At 42.6% G+C, this 24,423-nt stretch overlaps 1 protein-coding gene across 1 annotated transcript in view; it reads right to left on the bottom strand.

Annotated features, from left to right (window-relative positions):
* Positions 1-23,856, bottom strand: part of LOC134601647 (protein kinase C delta type-like) — a 40,962-nt gene extending 17,106 nt beyond the window's left edge. Inside the window, exon 1 of the mRNA XM_063446166.1 lies at positions 23,784-23,856. Coding sequence (XP_063302236.1) covers positions 23,784-23,819 — 36 coding nt within the window. The 5' untranslated portion in view covers positions 23,820-23,856. The remainder of the gene's footprint in view (positions 1-23,783) is intronic.
* Between the last annotated feature and the right edge of the window lie 567 nt (positions 23,857-24,423).

Raw genomic sequence — 24,423 nt, 5'->3', positions numbered from 1 at the left:
GGCTGGCTGCCCATCGTGAGAGGGAGCCAGCCCACAAAAGTCACAGCACTCAACTGCGTCTCACCCACAAAAGGCCTGGGAGCTCTTGATACCGGACCGACCTTTCTGAGGGTATTCTTGGCGGAGATTCCGCAGACAGACATGTGAGGTGGCAGATCGCCCGGACCCTGCGGTGCAGCACCAGGTGGGACTTGCCACAACTCCTGTTTTTCCCCTCCCCCCTGGACCGGTGGGGGTTATCCCGGGCCCCACAGGGGCTTGCAGACCCTCGAGCAGCACACTGCGCACATAATCAAGGACCACGAGACAAAATTAAAATTGCTGCCGACCATGAAACACTGCCTCGCGACTGAGCTAGGGGGCTAAAGAGTGGCTGGACGCTTTCAATGACAGATTCGAAGCTGTCTGCCAGAGGTTTTTTTAATGTCTGGGTAATTGACCACGGGTGATATCACCTCCTACCACCTCAAAGCCTAACAATCAGATGCTGGGAACCACTCCCTCAAATCAGCCTAAAGTCTGCCGGAAGCACTGCTCGCACATTCCCACACCCCATGCAGCACAAAGGGGTGGTAAGGCTGGACTTTCGCCCACTCTTCTTCCAAGCCGGGGCCCAACTGAAGGTAACCCCCCAGCGCCGTCCATTGGCCTACGATCCTGATGAAGGGATCAATGGTTTACAGTAATCAATTGGTTTCCCACCAAGGCCTTGGGCCGAAGACACACGTTGCGGAGGTCCCGCGAACCCACACCCTGGCAGCGTGAAGTCGTCCATAGGCCTAACAGACTTGGACACTGGAGGGGTGAGAGCAGAGGCACCATTCCTGCCATGGCATGGACTATCTTAGGGCCTGAAGGGACTCCCACTCCGGGGTATAGGCTGAAAGCCAAGCCACCTCGGAAGGACGTAGCACCAACTGGCTGAGATCCAGTATCAACTGCGAATATCATCTACTATAAATGTCATGGTTTCTTTCAGCCTGCTGCCCTCTTATCTTACTTTCTTTTGTTACAATATGACACTACTATACCACTATGGCTAAGCTCATTGATACAGCTATTAAGCAAAATTGGTCACAGGAGCCGCACTCACCCCCAGCGGCTACATGTGCTCCGGAGCAGGACCAGCAATCCCAACACATTAAGGCAGCAAAAAAAGATTTCCAGGCACTCAAAGTGTGAAAGCCGCAGGCAGATTTATTGTAACAAAGACCTCTTGGTAGGTCGAAATGTTGCTGTCTGTTTTGTTACAATAAATCAGACTTTGAGTGCCTGGAAACCTTTTTTTGCTGCCTGATACAGCTATTAAGGCACATATGCTAGTCTAGAGGCCACCCACCACGCAAAAAGGCCCCAGTGGTTTAAACTTGCAACATGTTTTATAATAATCACCAACGCAATCTACCATATCTTTAGAGCTACCAGTGCATAAGACATGCTTCCTTTTATATATAACTAACTTGTAAAAATCCTAACGCACTATATATGTTCCTCTTGCAATATCATTTTTATTTTTTAATTCTTTATTTTCTGCGTGCATGGAATAACAGAACATCTTATGTTACCACAACAGCATTAATAAGTATAGCAATAACACAGAAGGTCACATATGTGGCTTTGAGATAACGGCACATTTTTAAAATATTATTACGAAAAGCAAGGCTGTTACGCTATGGCAGTGTAATTTAACTCGGGTTACAAGCTTGAGAGTGCTGTGATAGCTGACATTTAAGTTAGATCAAGTTAGATTAAAGTCAAACAATACATTCAACAGGTGCGCTGACTGCAGCGTTGAGTGTAAGCTTAAAAATTAAGTTAAGCAAAATTATATGATTAAATACAAGCAATATGTAACTGCAACGGGTGCTCTGAGTCTATGTGTATGTGGACCTTGAATAATCAGAGACAAGGTGTCCCTGGGTGTGTAAGGTCAGCTCAGGCTGACGTGTATCCAAGTGGTGGTTTACGACAAGTAGAGTTATGCGTTTGGTAACAGGGATTGTCAACTAGTAGCGTGCATTATACATCTGCTTCCCTGCACTGTTTATAAAATTAAGCTTGAACATCAGAATACTCGTGTGGTTAGAATAAAAATAAAACTGAAGCTACGTAATTATCAAGGCAATAACAGTATACATACAGGTATTGCTTATCACGCGGGTGGGACATAGAGAGCATGCAATAGGAGGCACAATAGGTAACTTGAGAGAGGTGTACTCATGGCTGTTGGGTATACTGGAAATATGTTTCACTTCGAAAGTCAGGGGGAATAAAAACCAGGAAAGCGTCAAGTTTGTATGTGGACTGTATGCCAAATCCCCCTTTTTTGTGGGTAAGGTGGACGGTAATTAAGTCCTTGCGGTTCAGGCATTTTCATCCTATGCCCGTCTGAGGGTGTATAGAGTCCCGAAGCCAAGGTGGACGCTGCCCGCTGCCCCCGATTATTGAGGATCGCCAGGTATGGGCTTTCGCTGGTAGGGTTCCCCACTGTACCTCGATTATGTTGTGCATCCCGCTAGCCAGCAATCTCGCTGTGTCCTGTTCGGCGTTGCGGTGAGGTTTTAGAGTTCCCCTGTGCAGGGAGGTGCCCGCTCTGTCGAGGGTTGCTGGCGCCGTCGGGCAGCAAACAGGCCGGGCACACTGGCGGGAGTTATTCTGGGGCGTGGGGGTGTGAGTGCCGGAGTCCGGCGAACTCGGAGCGCCCTTGGTCCCAGTTGATTCTTGGCTGCGTTTCCACTGGGAAGCCGCCTTTGCTTCTCGTGGGGGGATCTCCCATATGCGGCGCCTGGTAGCCGGGCGGATCCAGGCCGCCATCTCTCTTATCACTCGCTTGTAGGGCTGTCTCTGGGTATTGTGCCCCCTCCATAGGTGTGTGCATAGCTGATTGAAGAACTCCAGGGTGTCCCTGGGTGGCTTAATAATTGTATGTTTGGCCTTGGGTTGCGTCCGTACCTCCATCTCAGTGAGGCCTAGTCGGTCTCGCTTAGTTGTGGGTTGTGTCGCTTGGTCTGACAGCTGTGTGGGGATGACCGTCCCCTGCGAGGACCGGGATGTCCCCCGCTGGTCCAAAGGGGGGGTAGCAGGGCTGAGGTGAAGTCTTGTTTGTGAGCGCATCCCGCGCCAGGGGATCGGCCTCTTCCCCCAGGCCTCAGGCTCCGCTCCTGCTTAGGCCGCATGGCCGTTGTAGGCTTTTTGGTGTCCCGCCGGTGTCGGACAGGTATCATTTTGTTTGTCTGGTTGTGCCATATCTGTTTCCGGTCACCGTGGGCCGCCGAGGCTTTTGTGTCGATCAATATCAGCGTTCTTATGCTCTGTGTTTAGAGAGCTCTTGGAGTGTGCGACCGGCCATCTTGGCTGTCAGGCCCCGCCCCCAATATAATTTTCTTTAATTTAAAAATGAGGTGCCTGCAAACTGTGAGTGACATATCATTCTCCCTCATGATGTTAGATACACTGTTTTTTTCTCTGTATCATTATTGTAAGAATACCTGCAATTATTCTCAGTCACAACTGTACAACTGTGTTTCTAAACATACTACCTCAATACAAATTTAGATTGACAAAAAAACTAAAACAGACAAACATAGCCTGATGCAGATGAATGTACTTATCCTGTGCAAATATTTTTGATGAAAAAATAGAAAGTAGAACTCATACCAAGCTTTGGATACACGGAATGGAGTTTTTTTTCCTTGAAATTGCCTGGAAATTTTTTTTGACAAAATAATAGGTGGGGTGTTACTCAAATCCCTCTCGCACCATATCATATCACTAGCTATCGTAGACTTCTATGTTGCTTCATCAGCTAAAAGACTGATAAAGCATTAAGGCAGTTGTAGTTTTGCTGTAAAACTGGGAATTTATATTCAGGCCAACCCTTCCCTAAGACTTAATCCCTTTTATTTTTGTTTCCAGAGCTACGAACCTTGTTGGTGCAATATAAATAAATGATCATTATAATGGAGCCTTTTGCATTTGACCATTAAAGACAAGTAATATCCACACATGCAAAAATATCTGCATAATATAAATATTGCAACAGTGTAACCACAAGTAAAGCTTTCCTCTCTGCAATAAATTTAGTTCAATATTCCTAAAATTGTCCTAAATATAAATGCTAGTTTTCAGGGTATTATACATCCATTAATGGTGCCCCTCTGAGGTACTTGTCAATAGAGCTGCTCTTTACAGAAAAATCAACAACTATTTTGCTGCCAAAGCTGTAGGCAAAATATTTCTTTACAGCAAATTGTTTAATGGCAGCCTTGTGTTACCATGGACATTCGACTTTTACTTATTTTACACAAAGAACACACATTGTTTGTGGGCAGGAAACTATAGTTCTGGGCCTATTCCATTTTTCTCACTTCAACACAAAACACGGCTGTACTCTGACAGATGCTTAACTGAGGTAACCGGGGAAATCTCGGGTCTTGCTGACTGCAATTCAAGAGCTCAGTTCCCTAATTATTGCTATAACCAACTGTTTGAAGAACTCCAGCTGCATTGTCATATCATGTCAGCAGAACCAATTTGTTTCTGTCTCTGGGAAAAGTAACACAGCCTGCAAGATCAGCTGGTATTTTAGGTGAGATAAGCTGTCTATGTTCTGTAGTTGAGAGCAGTCTTAAAAGGTTACACTAAATACCATAGGAACTTTGCATCGTCGAAGTGAATCTCTGTCTACCTGCGCAATTTGGCATATGACTGCAGCCATTTTTGTAAAAATGCTGTTAGCATTCTTTCACTTCCAGTAAGCCACAAAGTCAGAGTAACAGATTCAGAAATGGGTTTATTGATTTTCAGACGGAAAAGAAAACCTGTGATCAATGGGGAGAATTCAATACAAAATTCAGAAAGGGAGTCTTTCTTTTGGTAATAGAAATGCATGGTTGGATAGAAAACCACCATGTATCAATTTGGTATACCGGCAAGGTTTATTACTGCTGTCCGGGCCATGTATACCAATGTCAGAGCACAAATACGAATCACGGGAGCAAAGGTTACCCCATTCATACTGAGTAATGGCACTAGGCAGGTTGCCCTCTCTCGCCTTTGCTATTCGCTCTTTCGCTGGAACCACTGCTGCAAAAAATGAGGGCCGCCCCGGATATTAAAGGGATCACAGCAGGAGGACAGAAATATGTTCTTTCGGGCTTTGCAGATGATGTTCTGTTGACACTAATGGACCCAAAAGATTCTATGATGCCACTGAAAGGCATCTTAACGAACTATTGCGATTTGGCCGGTTACAAAGTAAACTTAAATCTAGCGCACTCCCCATAGGTATGACTGAGGCAGACGTGGCGAGTATAGGGACGACATACCATCTAAACATATCGAAGGAACATATCAAATACCTAGGCATACGGCTGACGGCAGACCCCTCTCAACTATACCAACACAATTATGCCTGTTGATACGGACCTTAATGAGTGACATGGAGAAATGGGCGGATAAACCAATCTCCTGAATTGGACGGATACACTCAATAAAAATGTATGTGCTCCCCAGAATACTGTTTCTCTTTCAGGCCCTCCCCATACGAATAACTAAATCTAACTTGGGGTTGCTTCAACAGGCCATAGGTAAATTCGTTGGCAGAATAAGAGGCATAGAGTCTCCCGCAATGTGCTCTATAGGGCGAAAGATAGAGGGGGCTTGGGCCTCCCGAACCTTTACTTTTATTATTTGGCGGCTCAACTGGCCCAAGTAGTGCTATGGCATTCTTCCCCAGAGGAGAGAAGATGGGTGGATCTGGAGTCCTCCCTCTTGGGGCTCGATATGCCTCAGTTTCTCATGTGGACCCCTAAGGAACACAGACCGAAAGTTCAAATACCGTGCCCAGCCATACTGAACTCTATAAAACTATGGGATGTCTCTGCACTTAAATATGGCCTAGCATCATCCCCCCCCCCCCGTTGACCCCTCTCCTGAGGAATAGAGAGTTTCTCCCCGGAATGCAGGCACGAGATTTCAGTGGTATAGAGAACACAGGCTTACAGAGATTGTGCCATCTATTTGACGGTGGCTTTCTGGTGACATTTGACGAATTAAAAACCAGGGCACCATTACGCACCTATGACTTTTTTCGTTACATTCAGCTTCGGGATTATGCCCAAGACCCTCAAGTTAAAAAGGCCACCTTAACGCAGCTAACATTCTTCGAAAAAATGTGCATGAGGGAACGATTTCCGAGCGGCCTCATTTCGTGTCTTTACTCCCACTTGAGCACTCACACACTAGAATGGGGAGAGATTACATACATAGATAAATGGGAGGCAGACCTGGGTGAAGTGCTGGAGGGAGTGGAGTGGCAGGAGATATGGGAGGCCGCCGCAACGTCCTCTGTGTGTGTCTCCTTGCAGGAACAATCTTATAAGACCCTATTTAGATGGTACACTACCCCGGTAAAACTGCACCACATGGATAAAAACTCAACTGACTTCTGCTGGAGAAGATGTGGTCAAAAGGGTACCTTTATCCACATGTGGTGGGAATGCCCAGGGGCGCAAGCCTTTTGGAAACGGGTTGAGGTATTACTCCGCGATATTTTCGATAGAGAGGTCAAATTGGACCCATGGGTGTTCCTATTGGCACGATCTGTAGAAGATTGGACAAAAGCGGAACAAAGCCTTCTACACAGGGTGAACCTAGCTGCTAGAAGAGCACTAGCACAGGTTTGGCTACAGAGAGAGACTCCAAATATCTCTATGGTGATACAAAAAATTAAAGATACATTCCTAATGGACAAATTAACAACACAGGTCCGCGGGACAAGCAGAAAGTTAGAAAAGATTTGGGACCCCTGGCTGGCTAGCATAGCGAGCGACTAAATGAGGCGCGAGCTGGGCTCGGTCCCCCGAGCGCACCGACCATCTCACTTTCGTTAACGACCCATAGCCGCATGCATGTCATCTTCTGCCTAGAGACCTGCGGGATCCCCCTGGGATATGCTAGAGACCTGAAATGCCCCAAAGCATGAATAAATATAATACCACACTGTTTTCATCTATCACAAACAATATTTATGGATGCCCCCCCGCCCCGAGTGCCCTCCTATATTCTCCCCCTCTTACCCCACTCTATGCCCTCTTTGTTATTTGAGGGACATCCTGTTCTATCTCTCTTCTTACTCTCATCTTCTCTCTCCCTTTTATCACTTACAAATCTACGACTTATGGTCGCTAACGAACTGCAGAGACCACGTGTGAACGCTTGCAGATACAATACTACTGTAGGGCATTTCTAAACGGGACATCTCGATGTTCTCTGACAACTGTGTGTATGGTGGTATAGGAACTTCTTTCCTTTTTATTTAAACAAAACCCCGAGACGGGATATATGCTACTATACGAATCCGTGCTCTACTTCACGATACACGGTCGCTAACGCTTTTCAAGATCTCTATTGTTACAATGTTACTGGCTGTAATTTTGCTGGCAATATGTAAATGAACATGGAAATCATGATTGTACAAAGTTATGATGGTACGCACTGTTATCTTGTTTTGTACGCATTATTTTTGTTACCCTGTCTCGGAACAAATAAAGAATAAAAAAAAAAAAAAAAAAAAGAAAACCACCATGTTTACATTTCATTGGATAAAAATTGGAAAATGTAAGCTAGTTCTTAATCACATGCACAGAATCTAAATTTAAACTTGTTCTTAAACTGTTCTCGATGTCTGTGAGTGATAAGTAAAAACAAACACAACCGCTAAGCATAAGCAATAAAAATCAATCACTTCCTCAAAATGTAAAAGTAGAGCATAGTTCATTAAACATGTTAATTACATTAAACACCTCTGTTAAAAATGTTCCCCCACTGTGGGTTTACCTTGAGGTATCCCATATCAAATGTTCCCCCCTCAGGCACCCATACATCCAAACCTCAACATGCATCTAACATTTTCAATATCACTGTTACAAGCCCCTACTCCTGCTTGCTCTTCCTTCCACCAAGTTATCTTTTTGTAGAATAGTTAGAACAAAATAAATGACAGGACTGCAGGCTCTGAGTGTGCCCTACTCCAATCAAATGATCATGTTGCTATAGCAGCAATAAGTATACTCCCTGCACTGAAATTAATTATTTACTTCACTCTTTGTCATCCAACCTGTGTCCAATATATGGGTATGGTACCTGCATGGATATCCCTCCCTCCCCTGTTTAAGAGGGTATACCAAGGAAGGAAGCTGGATCAAGGGAAATTTGCACAAATTGTACAATTTGCAAAAATGGGTACAGATAAAAGGGAGTCTGGGGGAGGGCGCTTACCACTTTAACCCCTTAAGGACACATGACGTGTGTGACATGTCATGATTCCCTTTTATTCCAGAAGTTTGGTCCTTAAGGGGTTAAAGGAAGGAGTGTAATTGACAGGAGCTCTTTCCCGCCCTCCCTGTGATATTGCAATGTGCGTTGCTTATGGTTGGTGGTGGTTGTGGTGATCTTCTGTGTGTTGTTGTCTCTGTTTTGTTTTTGTCACAGCGGGATACCTGGCCAGCGCATGTGAAGGCAAGTGCCAATTCGGATTGGGGAGTCGCCGCTTGCTTGGGCTGAAGGCTCACCCCCATCAGCTGACAGTTGGAAGTTAATACTGGTTCAAAAGTTCAATAAAGCTGTGGCCGTTGCCCTTATACACTATACCGGTGTTGTGTATTTATTGGGGAATGGGAGGTTTACATGGGTCAGCAGTCATGTAGATTACTCAACCCACAGCCACAACATGCCCAGTCAGCAGCGCAGGAAATCACTGTTCACTGTAAATCAGGCTGTGAATGAATTAATAGCAGCATGCAGGGGAGTTGCTAATTTGTGAAACCTTCCGGAGCTGATTAGCTCATATCAAAATGTGATACCCTTCCCTCAAGGCTACATCCAAGGCCAGTCTCCCATGCCATCCTTTAATCAAGGCAGCTCTATTATATGTGAGTTCCTTTCTACTTTTATTCCAGTCCAGATAGTCAAATATACTCCACCATTGGACGATTTCTGTTTTTTGTTATACATGTTCACTTATCCAAAGCGCAACGACCACCCCACTGCTACTCTATATCGCTACTTCAGCCAAGAAGAGAGAACCTTGGCAGGCCTGTTGCTGATATGCAGAATTGTTCCAACCACTTATTTTCTTTTATGTTATACTTGCCTGTGAAAGTACTGCTATTTCAAGTACTCTAAAGGTAAGTATTTTTTTTCCTTTTATGATTTTAAGTATTTTTTTGTGTAGCTGTCGGGCCGCTCTTGATAAAATATTGAACAACTTTCGTGTGTTGTCTACTTTAATGTCTTTCCTGATATATTCTATACCATAGTCGCTTCTTTTCTATATTTTAATTCATTCCTAAGATGTGAAATATCATTCCCTTGTCACTTCCTGACAAGAATAAGGAAAATTCTTGCTGGCTAGTCAAGTAAGAAGATGTCTACGTGTTGGGTAGAAAAAAAAAAAAAAACATTGTCAGTGTGCTCCCATTTTGTCCTGGGAGAATATGCCACATTCTGACACTGTCCCTTATAAACCAGTGCAAGGACACATTGGGAGAATACTAGGCAAACTTCAGCACTCCAGATGTTGTGGACTACATCTCCCATAAAGCCCTTATGGGCATAATGCTGGCAAAGCATCATGGGAGATTTAGTCCACAACACCTGGAGTGACAAAGTTTGCCTACCCCTGTATATACAGAGTCTAGGCAGGGTATGCAGTGATATTAAAGCTTCACACTGGACAATTAATTGAATCCCATTCTTGCATACAATGACTTTAAATATACTATACATATAATATATGTGCATAGTATACAAACATGGCTGATCTAATAAATAAATACATAAATAGATGGAAGACTTTGCCAAGTTAAGCACTACACATTTACTACAAAATTGGTAGACGGACCAAGAATAGTATACTGACTAATCACTCTGTCACTTGTAATGACTTTTTAAAAACGTTTTATTTTACGTATAGAGTAGGAAAATTTTATTTGCATCCTATCACTAAAACAAAGCATTTATACAAGAGCCAACTTGCAAACATCTCATTATCAGAGATGGTATTGTTAAAAAGGTATCTAGCAACATGGAATCAGTCTCAGGAGAACAAACTAATGGAAACCAATAACTCATCTGTTTCCATGACTGGATTTAGCCTTTCGGCTGCCCCAAGGCCAGTTTCCTCAATGCACCCCGTATATATATATTATGCAGTATGTGTCAGCAAGGGACCCAGGATAACCATACAAAAGAAACAAAATCCTGCCTACCGTCTTTTAATAATATGATACATTTTAATAAAACTCACAGCAATGAGCAGTATGTTTGAGTATCTTGCAGAGTTCCAAAGCAATAAAGTTCACAGTTATGTGCAGCGTGCAGGACTACATCATCAAACTCCTTAGCAACACAACTAACAATAATGCAAACCTTTAAAGTGTATCTCAAAGCTCCACAGCCATATGTGCATAGTGCATGGGTTTATCACAGAGCACATCTGAGTGAGTATGATTAATTGTGATTTGTGCTGATTATGCTGTGTGTGGGGTTGGCTGAGTGGTGGTTGTGTGTGGTGAGACAGAGTGTAATTGTATATGGTGGCTGAGTGTGTGTTTGCTGAGTGTGATTGTCTGTGCGGGTTTTTAATTTGTACTTGCACTCATTCTTGCACAAGCGCTCACACTCTCTTACACACTATATACAAACATATATATATATATATATATATGCAGACACACATGAACACATACACTCTCCCCCTCACACACACAGTCTCTATGCTTGCCTTTCAAATACAAATACTGTACATACTGTCAATGTGACCAGTATAGAGAGCCCTGTGATATACACATACTCTGCATTTGATATTAGACTAAAACTACTGACTGACCTTGACCTGAATTGTAATCCAAAAAATACATTCAGCAGATGCATGTAATGTGAGATCCCCCAAACTCTAGCCAGACAGTGATTGGGCATGATGGATTTTTTTGTCCACTAGGAATCATCAGAATGTGAATCCAAACTGATTTATGTTTTCAGACATTAAAAAAGATATTCCACTGCACAGATACAAACGTTTTTTGGTTTTTTAAATCACCGTTTAGTAGATATACCCAAATGAAAACTTGCATTTATTTTATTATGCATTTTTTATTTGGGGTTTTTCTCTAAAAATAGTTTACAAAACCTTCAGTTCTCTTGTCTGCAGCCTTTGCAAGCCCACCCCTTCTAACCACACCCAGACATTATGTGGCTGTCCAATCACAGTCTTTCCAATTCAGCTCAATGAGAGGTCTTTGCAAGGCAGGTGCTCTGAGCAATTGCTGCTTCTTGAGTTTAGCTCCACTGAGCTAACCAAACCAGGACCTGTTGTCTGATCGAAAGCCAAGGGGAGTAACAAGGTTAATTTATAGAAGTGTAAATTTCTATTGAAATCTGCATTTTTGCTAAATGAAAAAAAGAGGACACACTTTTCACACATAATGATGGTTGTCATGGGCCCGGTGGTCCTGGATTGCCCAGACTGCTCTGGGAGTCCCCAACCCCACATTCCTTAAAGGAGCACTCCACTCCACTGCCTCATTGAGAAGCCTCTGAATTGGTGCACACAGCTACATGTGCATGTGCCAGCTCATGCATGCGTGCGCGAATGTCTGGTCTGAAGCTGAAAAGCTGGTGAGTGGGAAGACAGGCACGCTCATGTAGAGCATGCCTGCCACTTCCGTTAGCTATCGGGAACTAATGGAAGTAGGAAGGAATCCTCCCTGGCTGTTTGATTGACAGCCAGGGAGGTGTTTCCTAGCAAATTTATAAAATTGCTGATTTCCAAAAGAACTCCAAAAGAACTTTTATAAACTATGCTACTCCTCACCCATAAAGCTCTTCAACAAGCTGAAGTGCTTTTGGGTGTGGATTGATCCTTTAAGTGCACTTATATAGCGATTATAGCTATATATTTGTGCACTGAGGGCCCCCGACTACTTGTTTACGCGAGAGGGGGCCCAGTACAGTCAGTCTTCACTGCCCAGCAGCACCTCTGTCTGTAAAGCTGTCTGCAAAGCTCCACACGGCACGCAGGCTGTCTCACGAGTGTCAGAGGAGATGATGGAAGGTTAAGAAAGCGTTGCTGGGTCCCCTCAACCATGCCGCTGGACCACCATCCCTCCCCCCCCCCCCCCCCCATGGACAGGTAAAAAGCAGGGAGGTGGTAATAAAATTCAAAATTCAAATGTTCAAACTCAGGATGAGCCCTGTGAGTGGACTAGGGGGCAGGCCCAAGGGGCCCAGACCTTGAGCTGTGTCAGGGGTGCCAACATTTCTGATATCAGCCCTGGGCAAGAGTACGTATGTGGCTGAGGGTTAGCTCCTGCAGTGGTGCTCCCTCTGGATATGAGCCTGAGACCACACTCTCCTTTCAAGCAGTGCCCCCCTGTACCTTATGGCAAATCTGCCTCTCTGTTGCTAGACCCATCTGTGTGGCCAAAGATACAGGCCATCTTCTTGTATAGTCACCAGAGAACGTAGTTTTAATGTTTTTTGCCACTTTTTTCTTGTTTTTTACAAAACCCATTTAATAATTTTAAATATTCTGCCTTTCTTTATTAACATTTATAAGTCTCACTGAGCTTACTGAACTACGGAAGCTACAATACGATTTTCACTATTTGCATGTATTTTTGCTGTAATGAAATCACAGTTTATGAAATGCCCTTACAGTTCTGGCATCATCGTTATGTTAATACAAACAAAAAGTACAATGTCACTGAATCAGGACTACTGATGGATGTCTCATCTCCTTGTTCCAAGACAATAAATTTCCCTTTGTTGTTTTCAGAAAATGCTGATATTGATGAACAGGAGGACATGTCATGCTTGTAAACTATGTAATGCGTCGATGGAAAATATCCCGTTTGCTGACATAAATGCAAATTTGGTTCAGGTGCTGTTGATTTGAAATACTCAAGGCTTGCTGACAGTAACCGTGGGAGGGAAGCAGGGAGGGAGGGACGGAAGGAAGATCTGCTAAGATACAAAATACTTGTACGTCTTAAAGAACCATTGCAGCAGAACATGCTAGACCTAGAACCTAATACCAAATAGTAACGTAAAGAAAACTGAAGTACACATAACTGAGCCGTAGAATAGTAGCACTTCAAAGAATCCTCTAGGCACCAAAACCAGTTTAGATTATTAAAGTAGCATTGGCATCAGGATACTGTTCCTATGGTATTTAATTTAATTAACTTCTCAATCTGACACAATTGGGCCATAATAGAAGTGTAGCTCCTCCTAAAAGCCATGCCAATGGCTGTGCATGCCTACCAATTGTCGCAGAGACAAGGACAGTTTTTGGACTTACAAGCACTTTCTCCCAGTGATCAGCGCCTACAACCTACAAGATGAAATTGTTATGGTGATAATATCCTGGCACCATAATTACTTCAATAACATGAAATGGTTGTGGTGCTTAGAGTGTTTCATTAATCCTAAAAATGATACAAATGATTAAAAGATACAAAGTCATGGACTAGTATGCTAGAGATACTCAAATACAAATAGTCTAGTCAGGTCAATGGTTACTTAAGTAATTTAAAAAAAAGTTGGTTTAGTTTTGCCAACATCAATTCAGTATCAAAATAGGTGCTAGCATGCTTGAATACCCAACAGAGCACTGTATAAATTATTAACAGAGCTTTTACAGTGATGGCTTCAGTCAGGATCTATCCACCGTTTGTCAGTGAGATTCCGATGATGTGTGTCCACATTTGTCTGGTTGTGTTTAGCTTACTCATTAACATTAATAGAGATTCGTGTGAGATTCACTTACATAGACAATACCATGGTATTCTGGGTTTGGAGAGCCCTGACCACATGCTTTCCATCCGGAGGAGGGTGGGATAAACTCAAGAAAGCCATTCTTATGTAGTGGAGATAGTGTGAATAAAACATCAGTTGTAATTCCAGTTGAACAGATCTCCCTTTCTTGCTTTCTTAAAGGATGGATGTAGCTCATCTTTGTATCTGGTAACCTATACATTTCTACAGGTTAAAATTAAATAGAGATTTAAAGTGTAGCCTATAATCTCCACTTGATATTATATGAAGAAACACACATTTTAAGACATAATCTCCCAGCATTAATCTTTATGTGAAAATTGTGGAAGAAAGTTAGAGACAAATGACAAATAGATATTCTTCTACTTTTCAGAATACTTTTCCTATTTATAATTGTTGTTTCTTATTGAATACCTAACAACAGGCATTCAATACATATTAACTTTACGGCTAACAAGCAAGCCTTAGTAAAGTCATGGGTTTCATGGGAGTACTTCAGATTGTTATTAACATTTTATTTAGCACCAACATCTTGTACAGCACTTAACAGTTATTAAAAGGGATTATTTTAAGTCCCTGCTGAAACCAGTTTAAAATGAGAATTTGAGGAAGGGGTATATAGATTGTTAGATATCTTGCCCAAGAACACTTGATATTATATGCGCTTGCCGAGCACCCAAAATGGCTGTGAGAGAGCCAGACAGTCATTACTCCCAAACCCACAGGGCCCCCAAACAAGGACAGATTTAGCAGTATTCCCCACATGTTCAACCATACAAGCAGCCTCCAAACACATGTGTGGGACTGTGTGGGATGCTGCTAGTGATGTTGTGTTCCTGTATGTCAATGTGTTGTGTTAGTATTAATTGTTTGTTGTTTTACCTATTCTACAGCGCTGCAGAATATGTTGGTGCTGTATAAGTGATTGTAATAATTTGTGTGTGTAAAGAGGCTGCATGCAATATTGTAATGGTGGGGATACTTCTTGTAATGTGTATGTGTAGGGAGGCTGCATGTGGTTCTGCATGTATCGGGATGCTGCTTGTGGGATTGTGCACATTCAGTGAGGCTCCTTGTGGGTTTGCATGTTTAGGTGGGGCTGTTTGCAGTGTATATTGTGGAGAGGGCTGGTTTTATTGTAGTGTATGTGGGATAGATGCTCTAGTAAGCATCTGTGGGTCACATGTGCTGTAGTATGTGTGTGTGTTAGTATGGTTAATAGAGGCTCTGCTGTATGTTGGGGGTATAGAGGCTGCAGTAAGTGTGCAAGTAGGATAGTAGCTGTAGAGTGTGCACTGGGGGGATAGAGGCTGAAGTAGGTGCAGGGGGGCATAGGGGCTGTAGTGGGCACAGTGGATCAGAGTAGGGGGCATAGGGGCTGTAGGTGGGTGCAGGGAGGGATAGCGAAAGTAGTGGGTGCAGTAAGGCATAGGGGCTGTAGTGGGTGCTTGGGGACGCAATAGTGGCAGTGTGCAGGAATGGATGGGGGCTACGGCGCATGCAGTGGGGGTAAGGGCTGTGATGGGTACAGGGAGGGATAGAGGCTGTGGTGGGTGCAGGAATGTGAAGGGGCTGTAGGTGGCTGCAGGGAGAGATGGGGGCTTTAGTGGATGCAAGAATTCATAGGGGCTGTGGTGTATGCAGGGAGGGCACGGTGGCTAAGATTGGTTCAGGGAGAGATGAGGGGTGAGGTGAGTGTGCAGGGGCATAGGAGCTGTAGTGTGTGAGGTGGGTACAGGGAGTGAGAGCCTGAGGTGAGTGCAGGGAGGCATACGGGCTGTAGTGGATGCATAGGGTCTGTAGTGGGTGCTGGTAGGCTGAAGTGGGTATAGAGATACAGGATTGTGGGTTTAAAGGGACTGAGGTGGGTGCAGGGAAACATATCTTCCAAATGCTCTGCAGGATAGAGCAGGAAGTGATGTCACATCCAAACCCACTGGCTCCGCTTCTTCCCCCTCACAGAGAGCACCGCTCAGGGTTTGGAGACCTGGCAGCAAGAACTGAATGATGTGGCTAGGGAGATCTATGATCTCCTTAGCCAGAGTATGATTGTTCGTTTGGGCACCTGACTGCTTCAGGCCCTTGGTCCTTGACTGATCTGCCCGAGTGGTCAGTCTGCCCCTGGCATTGAGTTAATTCATTTAAATCAACATCAGAAATTATTCTAATCTATTATAATATAATATAGAAAAAGCTAGTGGAGTGGTTTATAATAAGGGTTTCTGTTTTTATTCTTGCTTGATATTGATTTAAAAAAAATAAAAAAAATTGATGATTTTATAAGTAAAATCAACCTTTGGCACACTTGTAGTAGATTTCACTTATAAATTATAAAGGAAATGTGATTCTTCAAATGTAATTAATTTAGACAGTTAGAACAGTATAGATATTCTTTCAGGCTTTTCATAAAACGAGATATGGAGAGGACACGTGCATATTGCATTTTATCTCATCCTGTTAATCTTGTTCATATTGCATGTTTACCAGGCTGGGAAGACATAGTACTTGTCTTTGGCAAACAAGACGTTTCATGTTAACATAATCACAATTTGTCTTGTATGTATTGTATCATGAATAAGCAAATTGGACATATTAACATCCAGGGCCGGAATTACACGTCAGCTGCCAGTAGGCACAGAAAATGCAAAGAAAGTGAGTTTTATGTATTTAATAACAGAAAACTGCAGGCATAAAAAAATATATACAAAAAAAACGTATTCAAATTTAACAACCACATATATTATTATTATTATTATTGCCATTTATATAGCTCCAACAGATTCCGTAGCGCTTTACAATATTATGAGAGGGGGATTTAACTATAAATAGGACAATTACAAAAAACTTACGGGAACAATAGGTTGCAGAGGACCCTGCTCAATCTAGCTTAAATTCTATAGAAGGTGGGGTGTAAAACACATTAGGACAGGCATTTGCAGTCAAATAAGTTGGGCTGCCCTTTAGGAGAGAGCAAGAGACAGGTATGTGAGGTAGAGGTTAGTCTTGGAGGCCATAAACTTTCCTAAAGAGATGGGTTTGAAGGCACTTCTTAAAAGATGCAAGACTAGGGGAGAGTCTGATGGCGGTAGGCAGGCTATTCCATAGGAAGGGAGCCGCCCACGAGAAGTCCTGCAAGTGTGAGTACGGGTGCACATAACGGACAGGAGGTGGTCAGGGGCAGAGCGGAGAGACCGAGAAGGGACATACCTATGGATCTGTGAGGAGATATAAGAGGGGCTAGAGTTGTTCAGTGCTTTATAGGTGTGAATTAGTACCTTGAATTGACTCCTATAGCATACAGGAAGCCAATGTAAGGACTGGCAGAGGGGTGAGGTGTGAGAGAACCGACTAGAGAGGAAAATCAGTCTGGCAGCAGCGTTCATTATGGACTGTAGAGGGTTACAATAATCCATGCGGGAAATTACTAGAGCATGGACAAGCTCCTTGGTAGCATCTTGCGTAAGAAAGGGGCGGATGCGGGCTATGTTTTTAAGATGGAATCTACAGGATTTGGCAACATGCTGGATGTGAGGCTCAAAGGTGAGGCCAGAATCAAGTATGACACAAAGACAGCGCGCTTGCAAGGATGGACTGATGTGGGTACCACTAACTTGAAGGGAGAGCGAAAGAGGAGGATCAGTATTAGGAGGAGGAAAGACAAGGAGCTCAGTTTGAGAGATTGAGTTTCAGAAAGTGGGAGGACATCCAGTCAGAGATGGAAGAAAGGCAAGAAGTGCATATTTCTACTTGTAATGTATTGTGTTTGAATCTGTACATATAGTGAGTGTATGCAGCTGTTAATACATGCAGGGTTTAACATAATGTTAGAAATGGTTAGGGCTTTGATATCAGAGTTGGATTATAAAGAGTGTTTAGAATTATTGGATTTAGATTTTGTATTAGGGAACATAATGTGTTTAATTTTTAAGAAAAGTTAAACGTAGGCTCAGGTTAAAGGGGCACTATTGTGTCAAGAACACAAATGTTGCTGACACTATAGTACTAAAACCACCGTTTAGATGGTCGCCCCCCTTACTTTGGGTTAGAAAGGTATTTATTCACCTTTTTCAAGTGCCACGCAGGGTTTCTCCTCTAACTCACCTCCTTGATTAACATTATCAGAATTGCTAATCTCAGCCAATCACAGTGCTTTCCATAGGAAAGTTCAGTGTCTCCATGCAGAATGTGGAGATGTTGAATGTCAGTGCTGCACAGGAGGGGCCACTAGAGGCTCTGAAAAGGTAGACTTTACTTTAAAAAGCCTGCATGGACTGACTATACACACTAGAGCCACTACATCTAGCTGTATTGTTCTGCTGACTATAGTGTCCCATTAAGAGTTTTTTTTTTCTGTTTTAGGCTTTGAGTACTTACATTTTGGACCAAGGAAAGAACTTGTTTAGGTTTTGTGAGGGGTAAATCTAGGGTTAGAGAAAAAGGGCACAAGCATGTGGAGTTAGAAAGGTTATTTGCAAAGTACTCACCCTCCTAAGATTGATAGAAGAACTATAGTAGCTGGTAGTACAGTGTGAATCATTCAGGACTATCTCTACAGCTACTGCAAAGCTGTGTGAGAGGCTGTTAATGGGCAGATGGGAAGTGATCCTTTACACCTCCTGTCCATCCTCACACACATACACTGGAGAGAGTGAGACAGCACTGAGCTTTACACAACATATACCTGTTCCTGCAGTTTTGTTATTAAGCACAGGAGGCTGGCTACACTAGAGAGGACACTGGCCAAGGCTCCTGGTTCTTATCTCTCCCCACGGCCCACCTAAGCTCCAAAAGGCACATTCTAAGGGCTGTTAATAGATGCCCCCTACAGAACAGACGCCTTTAGAAAGGTACCTACTCTACCAAATGGGAAATGCATTCCTGTCAACACCATTCTGCATAGGTTTATTTTAGAATGCCAACTGTCTGTCTGTCTGTCTGTCTGTCTATCTCATTCCTTTATATCACTATCTCATACTCATACCTGATCAATGGGAGGGATGGTAACTTTTGGACTGAAGGGCAAGTACAAATGAATGGCCTTTCTGTGAACAAAACTTACTGATCTCAGTATAGATGGTGCTGTGGATTTGATAAATGAAAGATTCTGGTGTGACATGATATCCCCGCAACCTCCATAAGTATGATCTCTGTTTCCCATTGTTACATACGACATCTGGAGTGTATTATGAATCTAATGTGGACTGTCTCATTTCAGACTGCAGCCATTTGTAAGCACATTATAAACTAACAGCCTGGTCAACTCTGGCTATTGCAGGTCTCTGTGAAAATCCCACTGGGCCAGATCAGGCACGGAGAACATTGTGACTGCTGGCCATAAGCCTATGCACAAACCTACACCAGTTGACTAGCAAACGCACAGCACAATGCTTGACTGCTGCCTACCTCCTGCAATACTCTGTCCACAGACACCCTAGCCTTCTGATATTTTCAACTGGTGTGCAAGGTGGCAGCCCACATCCCATTGCAAGCCCTCCAATGCTAGTGGCGCAGAGGGCAATGAAATGCCTGCCTCCCTTGTCAGCCCTCCCATGGTCCCAGCTCCAACGAGACTGTCCTGATTTAGGGCTCCTATCCTATTTGACCAGCTATTTGATAAGCAATATATTAATAGGTCTGAACTAAGAGCACAGGTATCTAAACATTTTATTTACAATACAAAACGCACAACAACTTTTTATGAAGTTCAGCTGTATTTAATATCAGATTCTGCACTCCTGCACAAATAATGTGAAAGTTAATGAAAGGTTTGGTTTCAATTCCAGGAGATTATCGGATTTGCAATAAATATGTAAGTAAAGATTACAGAACCATTACTGGTAACGTATCTGCATTTCTACAGGTTAAAATTAAATAGAGATTTAAAGTGTAGCCTTTAATCTCCAGTGATGCAGGTTATTTAAAAAGCCACATAATGTAGCTAAGAAAATAATATTTAGTGTGTGTAACGGATCCCCTATACTCCGGCTGAGTATATCCGCTGTAGTTCTCCCAAATCCTCAATGAAGCAGTGATTATAGCTCCCAATTCCCCAAACATCACCCTAGACTTGATGAAGGGTAGAAACAAATGTTTTTATTCTGGCCAACTGGCCCACTTATATACAAAATCAGGAGGCTGGAGAACACGCCCAGAACACTCCTACGATTTACAGTGTCAGCATGATTAAACATAAATTACATAAAATAAAAATACATAATAATCATATAGGAACCCCCAAATGTTAAATCCCTTGATAGCTTGGATCTGAGCGCCCAAGTTGTCCAAATAGCGCTCAGATCCATGCAGTGTAGGGGAAACGCCACAGTGTCAAAGTTCTGACCGGCCGCACACATAGTCTTATGCCCAAGACAGTTCCGGGGCACTTGGTGCTTTTGCCAGTCAACTTTCTGGAGCTCCTGTGGCCGCAATACAGGGTGCTCCGCCTGGCTCTTAGGTAACTTTTGTTCCCTTTAGTACCCAGGGAAAGCTGGTAATGGAGGCTGGGGAGGTTAAACTCCCGAACAGGGTCTTTGTATGTGGCTCATAGTCCTTGGGCAGGAGGCTAACCTTGCAGGCTCCTCCAGGAGATCATGACAAATGTCCAGGTTAAGGAGTGTTTGTCACAGTGAGCAAAACAAAATGAACATCGAGGTGTAATATGTTCTATGTCAATACTGTAGTTTTATTAAACACCAATTTAACACTCCCATAGTCTCACAGTAATACTTCTTATAATTTACAAGGTTATTTAATAATATCTGAATAGCCCCATACTGAATGGGATGAAACCATTTGGTTTCTGCATAGAGCCTTTTGGTCCAGACATTCTTCATAGTGTTTATCTTTAACATTGTTTAGATTTAGCAATGATGTCTCTGTGTGAGACAGAAATGTGTTCGAATTTCAGCCTGACCAAACGTTCCCAGAAGGGATGCTTATTTTAAACGGCCGAACAATTTTAGAGACAGAAGACAAATACAAAAAATAGATTACTGCGTCTAGAACATAATAAAGCCCATAAGTGAAGTCACATATAAATCATATATACGTACTGTTTATGTCTATGTTTTCGAACTATTCTAAAACCATCTGGAGCGCAAGGGATAACCGTGTAGCTCAGCCAATGAGAAATCAGTGTTGACTACACCACACAACCAATCAATCTCCTCTTATTATCTGTATAGTATCTCAATGTTGAGCCAAGAGGAAATGGTACAAACCATAAGCGGACAATGATTGGCTGTGAGGTAGAGTGATGTCAGTTATGTTATATTGGTGCTGAAAGTATGATGTTTAAAACACAAAGTATTGCAGAGAAGATTGATATTGGTTACCTACTCCGTTTCCTTTGCTGGCCTTTAGTTACCTCATTTGTAGGTAGGACTCAAGCTGGATGTACATGGTCTTCAGGTCTCCCTTAGCACCAGATTCAGTGATCATGATATCTTCATTCACTGAAAAAAATATAGTTAAAAATAAAGTTATGAGAGTGGTGAGGGGATAGGTCATATGTATGCTTAAAGGGACACTATAGTCACCCAGACCACTTCAGCTCAATGAAGTGGTCTGGGTGCCAGGTCCCTCAGGCTTTAACCCTTCAGATGCAAACATAGCTTTAACCCCTTCAGCACCACGGGAGGTGGACCCTGAGGGTGGGGACACCCTCAGGGCACTATAGTGTCAGGAAAACCGCTTTGTTTTCCTGACACTATAGTGATCCTTTAAATATCTGCAGCTTTTGAAACTTTTTTTTTTCCACCCGTTTATCATATTTTAATTTAAAGAGCTTTTTGTGGGAAAGCCTCAACTTTTGAGAATGGCTAACACACAGATGGGCCTGGGGGTGAGAAAGATGCAAAGAGGGACCTGAGGGGAGAAAGACACACAGAGGGTCTGTGGATGAAAGACACACAGAGGGGCTGGGGGTAAAAGACACACAGAGGGGCTGGGGGTAAAAGACACACAGAGGGGATGGGGGTAAAAGACACAGAGGGGCTGGATGTGAAAGACACACAGATGAATTGGAGAAGGGGAAAAAGAGACACACAGAGGGGCTGGGAGGAGGGGAGACAGATGGGCTGGGGGTGAAAAAGAAGCACAAAGGAGCTAGGAAGAGTAAAATAAACAATGGGGCTTGGGGGAGTAAGATACACAAAGTGGGGTTGTAAAAGATACACAAGGGAGGTGTAAGACACACAATTGGGAAAAATAGGAATAAAGAAAAAAGGGAGTCATGCGCAGTTAGTATAAGTGTGCACACCCATGTCAGACGCGTGCGTGGGGAAAAATAGGGGATAAGATACACTAAAGGGGGTAATACATTTAAAAGAGGGCATAAAAAAGGAGGTGTTAAGAGGTACACAGGTGAAGATGCTTTTTTGGGGGGTGCGCCAAACTGCATCTACATCTGTGCCCTGACTACAATCAATATGGTCTTCACATATCAAATCTCCCCACTTGCACACACCTCCCACATTACCATATCACCAACATCTCACATTTAAATCCATAGTCAACCTCTCCTATCCTATATTTTCATACACCTACAATGGTATCTAGCCTGTAGCTATACAAGAAGGGGATATTCTCCAGTGTTATTCAAATTCAGAATAATTGAAAAAAATGTTGAGTAATATGACTGAAACATGCTCAGATCTTGAAAAAAATAAAGCTACAAATATAAAACATGTTTAGGGCACTTTTACCCAAACAACTCTCCAAACACCCTCCACTTTGATTGTCAGCTCTCCCCCCCATGATATATATCCCATGATATTGAAAAGGCATTTGAACAGGTGGAGGGGGGTCATAAAACATCAAGCCCAGTTCCAGACGCAGCGTGTAAGCTTCAACTTGTAATCACTGACATATTTGTAATTCATTTATTTCTTTTACAGATTGTGTCATGATGAGAATTAATCATTTGAATAATGCTGATGATGGTAGTAGATTCAATGAACTAGTTAGATTAAAAAAAATGTGCTTCTAATCTAATCATTGTTCTGAAATAATCTCTGTTATAGGAAGATTCTCGATTTGAAAGAAAAGATCCTTATCCCTATTTGAGTTACGAACTGTGCTTTACTCAAATATTTGGTGCCATCTAGTGTCTCAATAAAGTGACTATCTTCTCAATCATTTCATTATGCTATCTTATGTTATGGTGGTTTTTTTTACCATTAGAAAGTGAAGTGTTTTAATAGGAACCGTAAGGGACATATTCAATAAATAGTTGTTGTTATGGTTACAAAATGGCTTTCAGTGAGAGAGGTCAGAGTAGAATGGACAGACTGACACGAGCTGACAGAAAGGTGACAATAACTAAAATAACCACGCATTACATCAATGCTATGGAAAGAGCCCTTCTGAACACGCAATGTGTCAAACTTTCATCGCTACACATCATGATCGACTACACATTTAGATTTTAAAGTATGAAGCTGTGCTTGAATAAATTATATAAAAAATGTAAATGCTTGCGTAATGTGGACTGAAAACCATATTTGATCAGGATAATGTGAAAGTACATCCTTTTCCTGTCTTATGTTCAGTATGTATAAAGTTTATTTCTATAAACATTTATTATAGAAAAAAACTTTATCAACCATAGAAAAACACAACACAACACACATTGCGTGCTGTGGTGTTCTATGTGTTGATAAAGGCCTTTTTTTTGGACACAGCACATTGCCATCTTGAACTGGTACAAAATATATAACAAGGAGGTCAGTGTACCCCAATGGTCAAACCAAGATCTCAAAGCAATAGGACACAGGTGTCCACAAGTTAGATCCCTGGATGAAAATATATGATTGCAATTTGACTAAGTTAATTAGAGTGAAAAAGAGTGTTTAAAACCTCTGTTTCTTAAAAAACAAAAAAAACATTTAGCCTTGAGGAAAATAAGCTAAATAATTGCCACAGATTTACACTGGGATCCTGACCTTGTAACAACGTAATCTGTTGACCTTCTGCATCATATAAATGCCCTTGGTTTTCTGGTTTGACCCTCAGCCCTCCACCTGATAAAAAACAGCAATATATTTTCCATCTAAGTAAAGCACATTCATCTTACATACGAATATGAGCCAGGCCTGGCCTTGCATTGTTTTAATGAGACTCTGTTACCAGGGCCGCCACCAGAAATTTTGGGGCCCCTAACTCAGCTCAGGGTCTGGGCCCCCTGGGGCCCGCCTCCAATCCCGCCCACAGGGTCCGCCTCCAAATCCCGCCCACAGGAATACACACAGACACAAAAACACACACTGATACAAAAGGACACAGACACACACACACACACACAAAAATACATACTAACAGACACACATACTGAAACAGAAATACACGCATATAGGCATACGTACTGACACACACATACTGAGACATACACACATATACAGACACACAGGCATACATAGTGACAGATAGACACATACTAACATACATACATACAGACACACATGCATGAGGACTTACACACACATACACCGACATCACATACATACACACAGACATACATTAATTCATACTGGCATACATACATATAGACATACTGACATACACACACAGACAGTCACAGACATT

This window comes from Pelobates fuscus, chromosome 3, assembly GCF_036172605.1.
Source record: "Pelobates fuscus isolate aPelFus1 chromosome 3, aPelFus1.pri, whole genome shotgun sequence".
In the NCBI taxonomy this organism is placed as follows: Eukaryota; Metazoa; Chordata; class Amphibia; order Anura; family Pelobatidae; genus Pelobates; species Pelobates fuscus.
The sequence above is the reverse complement of the archived record's forward strand: the minus strand, read 5'-3'. Positions and strand labels throughout refer to the sequence as shown.